This window comes from Mobula hypostoma, chromosome 5, assembly GCF_963921235.1.
Source record: "Mobula hypostoma chromosome 5, sMobHyp1.1, whole genome shotgun sequence".
In the NCBI taxonomy this organism is placed as follows: Eukaryota; Metazoa; Chordata; class Chondrichthyes; order Myliobatiformes; family Myliobatidae; genus Mobula; species Mobula hypostoma.
In genome coordinates, this window is record NC_086101.1 from 182,459,589 (window position 1) to 182,472,900 (window position 13,312).

The window sequence follows — 13,312 nt, forward strand, 5'->3', positions numbered from 1 at the left end:
TGGAAGCTAATTTTCCTTCTTTGTGTTGGTAAAGCTGGGACATGTGCAGCAGGACAGACTATACCAGTGAGAAAGAAGGGAAAAAAAGTAAGCCCAAATTATAAACACAGGAGATTTTGCGGATGCTGGAAATCCAGAGTACCACGTGCAAAATGATGGAGGAACTTAGCAGGTCAGTTAGAATCTATGAAAAGGAATAAACAGTCAATATTTCGGGCCAAGACCCTTCATCATGAAGGATCTTGGCCTGAAACGTCAACTGTTTATTCCTCTCCATAGGTGCTACCTGATCTGCTGAGTTCCTCCAGCATTTTGTAAACCCATAGTATGGCAGGCAGAGATAGCCAGTTTTGACACAGAAAAAACAGCGAGCTAGCTAAAAGTTGGAGAACATTTAATAATGCATCCAGAATGCTACAACATGCATTTGTGCTTTCCTAAAGTTTGCATTAGACTGGAGGATCAGAGTGGGAGTGTGAAGGAGAATCGTAAGCCCATGTTCATTCCTGTGGAACAAGTGCAAATGATCTGCAAGGCAATCACCCAGCCTGTGTTTGGTTTCTCCATCGTGGGTGAGACCACACTGCCAACATCAAATGCATTAGGTGAGACAGGGGGAAGTGCGAGTGAAGCACTGTTCAACCTGGAGGGACTACTTGGTGGGAAGGAAAGACATGAAAGGGTAGGTCTTCCTTCTCTTATAGTTTGACGGGAAGATGTCAAAAGAGACAGAATGGAAGAGTGGATCTGAGGGGTGGAAAAGGAAAATCCTCTTCAAGATTCAAGATAGTTTAACATTATTTTTAACACTCAAGTGTAAATAATTGTAATGACTTTAAATAATTTTTAATCCAGATACAATGCAGCACAAAATGAAACACAAGATAAAGGACACAATAAAAAAATAAATACACAAGATAGTTTATGTACAAAGATTGATTGTATGTCCATAAAATGACACGAGACACGGTAATGTCCGTCCACAAGGTGACTCTGACAAGAAATGATAAAGTACTGGTGGTAGGTGTGTGGTGTGATGGGTTCATGGGTGGAGGTCTTGATCAGACTTATTGCTCGTGGAAAGTAACTTTTTTGAGTGTGCTGGTCCTGGCGTGAATGCTATGTAGCCTCCTCCCCGATGGCAGTGGGACAAACAGTCCAGGAACAGGGTGGGTGGGACCCTCCATGATGTTACTGGCCTTTTTCCAATACCTTTCTGTATATTTTCCCTTGGGGTGCTGGAAGAGATCATGTTTGAGCTGTGGATGAAGATGCCGATGAGTAGCTGTACCTAAGGAAACTGCTTTATCTGGGAGGGCGACCATAAGATGTAGGAACAGAATTAAGTCATTTGGCCCATCGAGTCTGCTCCACCATTCCATCATCCCTCTGAACCCCATTCGCCTGCATTCTCCATGTAATTTGTAATGCCCTTAATAATCAAGAACCTCTGCTTTAAATATACCCAAAGACTTGGCCTCTGCAGCTACAGGAGGCAATGAATTCCACAGATTCACCTTCCCCGGCTAAAGAAATTCCTTATTATCTCTGCACTAAGGAGATGTCCTTGTATTCTCGGGCTCTGATAAAATGGGTCAAAGTTAGCATAGTTTCCTTAAAGGGAAATTTTGCCTGATAAATCTTTTGGAATTCTAAAATAACAGGCGGGATAGGCAAGCGTCAGTGGATATTTTTCACTTGGATTTTCAGACCTTTGACAAGGTGCCGCCCATCAAGCTGCTTAACACATGAAGAGCCCATGGTATTACAGGGAAGATACTAGCATGGATAGAAGATTGCTTGACTAGCAGGAGGAAAAGAGTGAGAATAAAGGGGGCTTTTTCTGGTTGGCTACTGATAACTAGTGGTGTTCCACAGGGACAGGGTGAGAACAGAGTTGCAGGAAACACAATCAAGGGTTCTTTCCTAGAGGGGAAACAACGGTGTGGGAAGAAGAGTTATTTCAGTGTCACCTACCCAGAAAGTCTGATCTTTGGAGCAAATGCAAAGGGCGAATGCAATGGGACTGTAACAGGAAGCAGGGTGGAAGGAAGAATACTCAAACTAGCTTGAGAGTCTGTGGGCTTGACAATAGATGGCTGTGGCCAGCCTCTCCCCCCTAGATCATGACAGGCGGATCCAAACGGGAAAAAAGCCAAAATTTTACGATATGATGAGATTAACCTGAGGCCCTGTGGAGACATTTGACTAGGCTTCCTACTTCAAACTGCTATTGTATGACCTCTGCTGGAAATGAAGAGGACTGTTTCATACTTGTAGGAAGCAGCTGGTTGAGCATCATAAAGCAGGATAGTTAATAAAGGACTGAAGGGACAGAGACACTCAGGTTAGTGTTGGGTCCAAATATTTCCCAGCGCACAGCAATCATGATAACTTGGATAAAAGGAAAACAATTGTTATTTTTTCTACCAAAATGTATAACTGCACAATTATTTTAATTGAATTTTGACATTGCAGAATTGCAAGCGTGAAAATTTTTATTTTCTTTAGAGAACCCCGGTCACTGGCATCGTAATAGCGTTACGCTAACCAGAATGTTACTGTGACGCCCCAATAATTGATAAAACTGAGCTGTGCAAACTGTCCTTGCTTCTCAAACTGATTTGCTGAGGCATCAGTCAGCTACTTACATTAGTGAGTACTCCCACTCCCCATGTGGAACAGTAAATTATACAGCCAACAAGGCATCAACATCACAAGGCAGGAAATTTGGGCAAAGTTTCCTCAGAGAATTAAATGTCAATTTCAGTACACGTGGCTTAAATCAGCAAACTCAGCACAAAGTGGGAACTTGTTGCCTTGACTTCTAAGCCTCACTCTTGACTGCATAACCTTACTTCACCTTTCTAGAGCCAAAGTGTTGAAGCACAACATAAATTTCACAGCTGGAGTAAATGTTCATAAATGCTGTGGTAATTTTACTTACACAGGACACTAATTTACAGATACAATTCAAAACAATAATCTTTCATGCCCCTTATTGTGCAGTACTATGGTACAGTGTGTCAGTTACACCAAGGACAAAATTAAGGTTTCAGGAATGTAGTCTTCCAGATATTCACCTTATCTGTATTTGAATTACTAAGTTATTGTTAAACTAACTAGCCTCCATGGTGAGATGAACACAACCATGGGTGACAATAACTCGATCATAATCCTGCTCCCCATGCTTCCATAGGGACATCTCGCTTCAAGGATCAGTGAATGTCAGTTTGGAAAAAAACTCTGGATGTACATTTCTCTTCTTCAGCCATCAGGTGAACTTCACAAGATCATCTAACTCATCACCAAACTGAACTCCAGGACCTTTTGGCTTTGTAGGGCTCAGTTTAACACCGTAAGTTTAGATCTCAGTTCAAAAAATACTTACAGCACCTTTCTGCACATAGATACATTTCAAAAGGACTTTTTTTAAATAAAAAGAAACTTGCTACAACTCACTGAAGAAGCCAGATTAGATTCTCAAAACTATTTGAATTAAAGCAACAACTTGACATTGCAGTTAATAAGTCCGCAGCAATTAGCCAACCATCACTAATGATCTTGGCTCATTACAGAAAGGTAACAAATCGGAAATTATCAAGAAGGCTTTCTTCACCACAGTATTTCCAATATGAATCAATGTTCTGGCGGGGGGGGGGCGCAATTTATTTGGTGTTTCCTTGGCCGATTTGAAAATGTTAAAGGAATCTTCTGTTGACGTTCTTACATGGTTGATTATCCTGGATGTGTAACGATGTATCACATATCAAACAAAAGGCAAGTATTCAATCCGTCCATGTGCACCACTTTAGGGCAAATACATCTGCAGCTCAGTGTGTGCTTCCACCATTTTTTAATGAATATTTGACTCCAGTCGTTTTAGAGCTTCACTACAGCAAGCAATCTGAAATACACTCAATGGCCACTTTATTAAGTACAGGAGTGGAACCCAGACTCTGCCGTGATCGGTCCCAAGCTCAGCTGCGAAAGCAGGAGGGTCGGGCAAGCAACCCCATCCAGTAAGAATCCAGAGCTACAGAAACTCCAAAGACCTCATTCCTGGTTGGAGGAGGATATTGAAAGATGGGCTACACTCACGGATAGAGGAAAGGACTCGGCAAGCTGCTGTTGGCAGCCTTTGATCCAGAAGGGTTCATGGGCAGAGGAGAAAAGTAGAACCCAGTGTAGTCTTCAGCTGCAGTGGACCATCCACTCCAAGGTTCAAAGTGTTGTGCATCCAGAGATGCTCATCTGCACACCACTGTTGTAACACATGGTAATGTGAGTTACTATCACCTTCCTGTCAGATTAAACCAGTCTGACCACTCTCCTCCGACATTTCTAATTAACAAGGAGTTGTCACCCACAAAACTGCTGCTCATTGGAGGTTTTTTGTTTTTCACATCATTCTCTGTAAATGATCAGGGGTTCTCAACCTAGAATCTGTGGATTCCTCGCATAATGGCACGAAAAAGGTTGGGAACCCCTACCTAGAGACTGTTGTGCATGAAAACCCCAGGAGATCAGCAGTTTCTGAGACACCCAAACCACCCCGTCTGTCACAAACAATCATTCCATGGTCAAAGTCACTTAGTTCACATTTCTTTCCCCATTTTGATGTTTGGTCTGAACAACAACTGAACTTGACCATGTCTGCAGGCTAGTATGCATTGAGTTGCTGCCTCATGATTGGCTGATTAGATATTTACATTAACAAAGTGTACAGATGCACCTAATAAAGAGGCCACTGAGTGTATTCAATCTGTGTGAGCACCACAGAACACTTCGTCGCTCATTATTTGCTTCCAACATTATTTAGTCTCCAGGCTTTTTGGAATTTCATCTCAATGGAATTTGAAGGAACAGGCTGACTAGAAATGCACCAACATTGAATGCTTCAAATTTAGCATTGGCAACTGCCTCCTTTTCTTCAATTTGCCAGATAACAAAGCGCAGAGATTTTGTGCGACACACACAGAATGCTGGAGGAACTCGGCAGCATCCAAAGGAATTTGGGCACATTTGTTTAATGCAAAATTGACAATGTCTTAAAGGTACAGTAGTAACAAAGCCATACCTCTGCAACCACACCCTATGAAGATGACAAGTGTAAACATTACAAAATTTTTGAGTGTCATTGTACAGTACATTGTAAATTTATATGCACAGGGAAAAATATTAACACTGTAATCAATCTTAAGAGAACCCCGGTGCACACAAAAGTTCAGACTTTACAGTTGATCACCATATTGCAGACTGGACAGTGTTTCACCTCCCACAATGATAAATGTTTAACAGCACAAAAGAAAATGGATGAATAAGCAGTACAAGATTTGTCGGTGTGCCTCCATTTTCCGCAGCCACATTTTCTTGCTGTAAGGTCCCATTAAAGGCCAAGTTAACAAAAAAATAGCACACGCTGTGCAGAGATCTGGCCGCATGGACGCCCTGCCACAGCTCTGCAACATTGTCCATCTTCTGCACATGAAGAGGCGTCGTCGGTTCATGGCCACACGGCTTCCATTAGGAAGGGAGAGAACACACGGAGCAATTCTCAGCTCTCAGTAACATAAAAGCCTGTTTTAAAGCATCACGTTCTCTTTCAGAGCAGGACCTCACAAGAATAAAATACACAAAAGGATTCTGCTTTCCTGTAGCTCTTATTTAACTATAGCATACTCTAGACATTAAAATTCTGAGACTGGAAATCATAATTGCAAAATGAATTTTACGTAAAAAAAAACATGCCAATTCTAGAAGATGCTTTTAAACAATAAAATACTTAAATACAACTGACTTTAGAAGTGGAACCTCTTGTCACTGTGCCATCATGTGATCAATAAAAGCACAGATATTGTCTTTTTCAGTGAATGTTGCTGTCCGGTTTCTGATCATGCCTGATTTTGTCATTCTTCACCGTGTAGATAAAATAGGCTAGAGTTTCCTTTTCATTCACTGGAATGGTCCTAAAATGACGGCTGATTGTCTGCAAAAGAAATGTGCAAGTTAAGTTTCTTGGGCAAAGGCAGGCTCATCTCAAAGAATTCCAAATGTAATCTTGCATTCATAGGCAAATCCTCAAATTACTTGAATCCAAACATGATCCAGTGTGATAGATTCTGATGCTTGAACAAATATTATTGCAAACCAACATTACTAACACACATAACCAAGAAGAGTGCTGGATCTCAAGGGAAATTCCATCCCACAGAAACTTATCCCTACTCATTCGGGCTAAACCTGCTGTGCAGTTGCACACCAACAAAGTTCATCCTGTTTAATTCAATGAGACTAAACGTTGGAGAAGAATACAATTGGTTATTAGATTTATGTTTGTGTCATGGGATAAGAGGAGCAATCTGGTGGCAATCAGTTCTACTGCCTTAAGAAACAAACTACAGTGGATGCTGGTTAATTGGTCCATCAGTTAATCGGTGCAGTCACTTATTTGAGATAAGTCTTCAAACAAAAACTAATGGAGAAAATAGCCAGGGTTCCCTTTGTTTATTTGGGGCACTGTGCCCCTTATTTGGGGCAGGAGACTTGCCAAACAGTTTATAAATAGCATCAGTCACATGAACTTGTGTGGCCATTAGACACTACACCATACCTACAGTGAGCAGTTTTTAAAAAGCATCATGCATTTGTGTTCCAAGAGCAGAGATTTTTGTCACTGATAGTTAGAAACATAGAAACATAGAAAATAGGTGCAGGAGTAGGCCATTCGGCCCTTCGAGCCTGCACCGCCATTTATTATGATCATGGCTGATCATCCAACTCAGAACCCAGCCTTCCCTCCATACCCCCTGACCCCTGTAGCCACAAGGGCCATATCTAACTTCCTTTTAAACATAGCTAATGAACTGGCCTCAACAGTTTGCTGTGGCAGAGAATTCCACAGATTCACCACTCTCTGTGTGAAGAAGTTTTTCCTAACCTCGGTCCTAAAAGGCTTCCCCTCTATCCTCAAACTGTGACCCCTCGTTCTAGACCTCCCCAACATCGGGAACAATCTTCCTGCATCTAGCCTGTCCAATCCCTTTAGGATCTTATACGTTTCAATCAGATCCCCCCTCAATCTTCTAAATTCCAACGAGTACAAGCCCAGTTCATCCAGTCTTTCTTCATATGAAAGACCTGCCATCCCAGGAATCAATCTGGTGAACCTTCTTTGTACTCCCTCTATGGCAAAGATGTCTTTCCTCAGATTAGGGGACCAAAACTGCACACAATACTCCAGGTGTGGTCTCACCAAGGCCTTGTACAACTGCAGTAGTACCTCCCTGCTCCTGTACTCGAATCCTCTCGCTATAAATGCCAGCATACCGTTCGCCTTTTTCACCGCCTGCTGTACCTGCATGCCCACTTTCAATGACTGGTGTATAATGACACCCAGGTCTCGTTGCACCTCCCCTTTTCCTAATCGGCCACCATTCAGATAATAATCTGTTTTCCTATTTTTGCCACCAAAGTGGATAACTTCACATTTATCCACATTAAATTGCATCTGCCATGAGTTTGCCCACTCACCCAACCTATCCAAGTCACCCTGCATCCTCTTAGCATCCTCCTCACTGCTAACACTGCCACCCAGCTTCGTGTCATCCGCAAACTTGGAGATGCTGCATTTAATTCCCTCATCCAAGTCATTAATATATATTGTAAACAACTGGGGTCCCAGCACTGAGCCTTGCGGTACCCCACTAGTCACCGCCTGCCATTCTGAAAAGGTCCCGTTTATTCCCACTCTTTGCTTCCTGTCTGCTAACCAATTCTCCACCCACACCAATACCTTACCCCCAATACCGTGTGCTTTAAGTTTGCACACTAATCTCCTATGTGGGACCTTGTCAAAAGCCTTTTGAAAATCCAAATATACCACATCCACTGGTTCTCCCCTATCCACTCTACTAGTTACATCCTCAAAAAATTCTATGAGATTCGTCAGACATGATTTTCCTTTCACAAATCCATGCTGACTTTGTCCGATCATTTCACCGCTTTCCAAATGTGCTGTTATCACATCCTTGATAACTGACTCCAGCAGTTTCCCCACCACCGACGTTAGGCTAACCGGCCTATAATTCCCCGGTTTCTCTCTCCCTCCTTTTTTAAAAAGTGGGGTTACATTAGCCACCCTCCAATCCTCAGGAACTAGTCCAGAATCTAACGAGTTTTGAAAAATTATCACTAATGCATCCACTATTTCTTGGGCCACTTCCTTAAGCACTCTGGGATGCAGACCATCTGGCCCTGGGGATTTATCTGCCTTCAATCCCTTCAATTTACCTAACACCACTTCCCTACTAACATGTATTTCGCTCAGTTCCTCCATCTCACTGGACCCTCTGTCCCTTACTATTTCTGGAAGATTATTTATGTCCTCCTTAGTGAAGACAGAACCAAAGTAATTATTCAATTGGTCTGCCATGTCCTTGCTCCCCATAATCAATTCACCTGTTTCTGTTTGCAGGGGACCTACATTTGTCTTTATCAGTCTTTTCCTTTTTACATATCTATAAAAGCTTTTACAGTCCGTTTTTATGTTCTCTGCCAGTTTTCTCTCATAATCTTTTTTCCCCTTCCTAATTAAGCCCTTTGTCCTCCTCTGCTGAACTCTGAATTTCTCCCAGTCCTCAGGTGAGCCACTTTCTCTGGCTAATTTGTATGCTACTTCTTTGGAATTGATACTATCCCTAATTTCTCTTGTCAGCCACGGGTGCACTACCTTCCTTGATTTATTCTTTTGCCAAACTGGGATGAACAATTGTTGTAGTTCATCCATGCAACCTTTAAATGCCTGCCATTGCATATCCACCGTCAATCCTTGAAGTGTCATTTGCCAGTCTATCTTAGCTAATTCATGTCTCATACCTTCAAAGTTACCCCTCTTTAAGTTCAGAACCTTTGTTTCTGAATTAACTACGTCACTCTCCATGTTAATGAAGAATTCCACCATATTATGGTCACTCTTACCCAAGGGGCCTCTCACGACAAGATCGCTAATTAACCCTTCCTCATTGCTCAAAACCCAGTCCAGAATAGCCTGCTCTCTAGTCGGTTCCTCGACATGTTGGTTCAAAAAACCATCCCGCATACATTCCAAGAAATCCTCTTCCTCAGCACCTTTACCAATTTGGTTCACCCAGTCTACATGTAGATTGAAGTCACCCATTATAACTGCTGTTCCTTTATTGCACACATTTCTAATTTCCTGTTTAATACCATCTCCGACCTCACTACTACTGTTAGGTGGCCTGTACACAACTCCCACCAGCGTCTTCTGCCCCTTAGTGTTACGCAGCTCTACCCATATCGATTCCACATCTTCCCGGCTTATGTCCTTCCTTTCTATTGCGTTAATCTCTTTTTTAACCAGCAACGCCACCCCACCTCCCCTTCCTTCGTGTCTATCCCTCCTGAATATTGAATATCCCTGAACGTTGAGCTCCCATCCCTGGTCACCCTGGAGCCATGTCTCTGTGATCCCAACTATATCATAATCATTAATAACAATCTGCACTTTCAATTCATCCACCTTATTACGAATGCTCCTTGCATTGACACATAAAGCCTTCAGGCACTCTTTTACAACTCTCTTAGCCCTTTTTAATGCTTGCCCTGGATTTGTCGGCCTGCCACTTTTACTTTTCCCCTTTGTACTTTTTGCTTCTACGCTCACTTTACACCCCTCTGTCTCTCTGCACTGGTTCCCATCCCTCTGTTGTGAACTAACCTCCTCACACCTAGCCGCTTTAATTTGATTCCCACCCCCCAACCATTCTAGTTTAAAGTCACCTCAGTAGCCCCCGCTAATCTCCCTGCCAGGATATTGGTCCCCCGAACAATAAGCAGCAAGGCAACTTAGAATTGTTCTGCTCACTGTGGTTTCAAGCATTCAGGCTTGGAGATGCTAGAAATGTCAGGAGTGAAAATTGATCAATTTCACTACTTCAACAAGTTAGGAACTAAAAAGAATTAAGGTATCAGCAATCATCTTGAATGTTACAATGGACATAAGGATTTGGAGGTTACAGTCATTAAAAAAATTGTATGAATGCAGTGCATTATCTGCACAAGGTGACTGAGTTAATTTTATTAATTTAGTCAATCTAAAAAACATGGCAGTGTGTTGGGGGTTGTCCATCGTATCTGAGGATGACAGGAAACCTGTGCGGGAGAGTTTTTAAAAGTGGAAAAGCCATTGCATTTTGATAGTTCCACTCTCTCGACCTCAGATGTCTGACTCCAATACTATGAGTAGTCGTCATAAATTGGGGTCTTCCTTGGGTGCAGTGGATAACCATGTTTTCTGAGCCTTATCCATTAACTCTCCATGAAGTGTTGCAGAACCACCTTCTTGGCTGTTGGATCTCGCTGTAGATCACATCCGCCCAGTCTGCCAGGGATGACATCACATGCTAGGGCAGGCGGGTCCCTATCTCACAGGGGTATGAAGCCCACTGGCTACTTTCATCTGCTTTAGGCTGTCTGTCAAAGCAGTGTAAGGGGGAAAGGGGTGGCCGCTATTGCATGCAAACAGCTACTTGAAGCCACAGGTGAGAGCTGACAGTCCGGTGAGGACCAAAGGTGAGTGAGCTGTCCCAGAATGGACATGACAAGCCCCTTCAGAGGCACTAACTCTCTCTGGACACCCCAAACATGACAAGGTACATGAAATTAATTCCGTTATCCATATTTATTAGGAACAAATACACAGTTTTAGAGAACTGCAGTAGCATTGGTACTGTTCTAATTTGTTCTGTATTTCATTTAAATACATAATTTGTTACTCAGTTAAATGGAAGTCTCTCTTTTTTATACCTTTTTAACCATTTCACTAAGACACTACCAGTATGCTATTAAATTCAAGAGTGACGGGGACAGTAGTGAGTGAAGTTACTATTACGAGGAAGATTTGGAGGATAGAATTATTAGGTAGACTGGGAGAAGGTGCTTGGGAAGCTAAAAGGTCTGACGGTCTGGACCAGATGGTCTACACCTCAGGGTTTTGAAAGATGTGGCTGAAGAGATTGTGGAGACATCAGTAAAGATCTTACAAGAATCAAAAGATTCTGGAATGGTTCCAGAGGGCTGGAAAATTGCAAATGTCACTCCACTCTTCAAGAAGAGAGAGAGGCAGAAGAAACTATAGGCCAGTTATTCTGACCTCAGTGGTTTGGAAGACCTGGAGTTCATTGATTGTTAAGGACGTGGTTTTTGGGGTACTTGGAGGCCTATGATAAAAGAGGCTGAAGTCAGCATGTTTTCCTTAGGGAAAATCTTGCCTGACAAATCTATTGGAACTCTTTGAAGAAATAACAGGCAGGATAGACTGGGGGTGGGGGGGGGGCAGGGCGGGGAGCGATAGGGAGACAACCAGTGGATGTTGTGTACTTGAATTTTGAGAAGGCCTTTGACAAGGTACCACACACAAGGCTGCTAAGAACAGCTACAAGAAAGATACTAGCATGGATAGAACATTGGCTGACTGGCAGGAGGCTAAGAGTGAGAATAAAGGGAGCTTTTCTGGTTGACTGCTAGTGACTCGTGGTGTTCCACAAGGGTCAGTGTTGGGACTGATTTTTTTTTACATTTTATGTCAGTGATGTGAATGACAGAATTGGTGGCTTTGTGGCCAACTTTGCAGACGATACGAAGATAGGTGGGGGTGGGTGGGTAATGCTGAGAAAGCAGAGAGACTGAGAAGGACTCAGACAGATTAGGAGAATGGGCAAAGAAGTGGCAGATGGAATACAGTGTCGAGAAGTGTATAAAGAAATAAAAGTGTAGACCATTTTCTATATGGAGAGAAAATACAAAAATATGAGGTGCAAAGGGACTTGAGAGTCCTCATGCAGGATTCCCTAAAAGTTAATTTGCAGGTTGAGTCAGTGGTGAGGAAGGCAAATGCAATGTTAGCATTAATTCTGAGAGGACTATAATACAAAAGCAAGGATATAATGTTAAGGCTTTACAAGGTACTGGTGGGGCCTCACTTGAAGCACTGTGAGCAGTTTTGGGCCCCTTATAGAAGAAACAGTATGCTGACACTGGAGAGGGTTCAAAGGAAGTTCATGAAAATGATTCAGGGATTGAAAGGCTTATCATATGAGGTGCATTTGATGACTCTGGGCCTGCACCCACTAGAATTCAGAAGGTTGGGGGTGGGGGAAGAGGATCTCATTGAAACCTATCTAAGGATAGGTCTGGACCCAGAGTTGAGATTTTTGATTGGAGAAAGGCTAACTTTAAGGAGATGCGAAAGAGTGGATTGGGACAATTTGTTTTATGGGAAGGAAGTAATAGAGAAATGGAGATCATTTAAAGGTGAAATTTTGAGGGTACAGAATCTTTATGTTCCAGTTAGGTTGAAAGGAAAGGTTAAAAGTTTGAGAGAGCTATGGTTTTCAACGGATATTGGAAACTTGGTTCGGAAAAAGAGAGGAATCTACAATAAATATAGGCAGCATGGAGTAAATGAGGTGCTCAAGGAATATAAAGAATGTAAAAAGAATCTTAAGAAAGAAATTAGAAAAGCTAAAAGACACGAGGTTGCTTTGGCAAGTAAGGTGAAAATAAATCCAAAGGGTTTCTACAGTTATATTAATAGGAAAAGGATAGTGAGGGATAAAATTGGTCCCTTAGAGAATCAGAGTGGACAACTATGTGTGGAGCCAAAAGAGTTGGGGGGGGGATTCTAAACAATTTCTTTTATTCGGTATTCACTAAGGAGAAGGATATTGAATTGTGTAAGCTGAGGGAAACAGATAGGGAAGTTATGGAAACTATGATGATTAAAGAGCAAGTACTGGAGCTTTTAAGGAATATAAAAGCGGATAAGTCTCCGGGTCCTGACAGGATATTCCCTAGGACCTTGAGGGAAGTTAGTGTGGAAATAGCAGGGGCTCTGACAGAAATATTTCAAATATCATTAGAAATGGGGATGGTGCCGGAGGATTGGCGTATTGCTCATGTTGTTCCATTGTTTAAAAAGGGTTCTAGGAGTAAACCTACCAACTATCAGCCTGTGAGTTTGACGTCAGTGGTGGGTAAATTGATGGAAAGTATTCTTAGAGATGGTATATATAAGTATCTGGATAGACAGGGTCTGATTAGGAACAGTCAACATGGATTTGTGTTTGACAAATCTTATTGAATTTTTTGAAGAGATTACTAGGAAAGTTGACGAGGGTAAAGTGGTGGATGTTGTCTATGGACTTCAGTAAGGCCTTTGACAAGGTTCCACACAGAAGGTTAGTTAGGAAGGTTCAATCGTTAGGTATTAATATTGAAGTAGTAAAATGGA

General features: G+C 42.2%; 1 protein-coding gene across 1 annotated transcript in view; it reads right to left on the bottom strand.

The window, feature by feature from the left end:
- Positions 1-921: 921 nt before the first annotated feature.
- Positions 922-13,312, bottom strand: part of sap30l (sap30-like) — a 45,280-nt gene continuing 32,889 nt past the window's right edge. Inside the window, exon 4 of the mRNA XM_063049481.1 lies at positions 922-5,989. Within this exon, the coding sequence (XP_062905551.1) occupies positions 5,867-5,989 (123 nt within the window). The 3' untranslated portion in view covers positions 922-5,866. The remainder of the gene's footprint in view (positions 5,990-13,312) is intronic.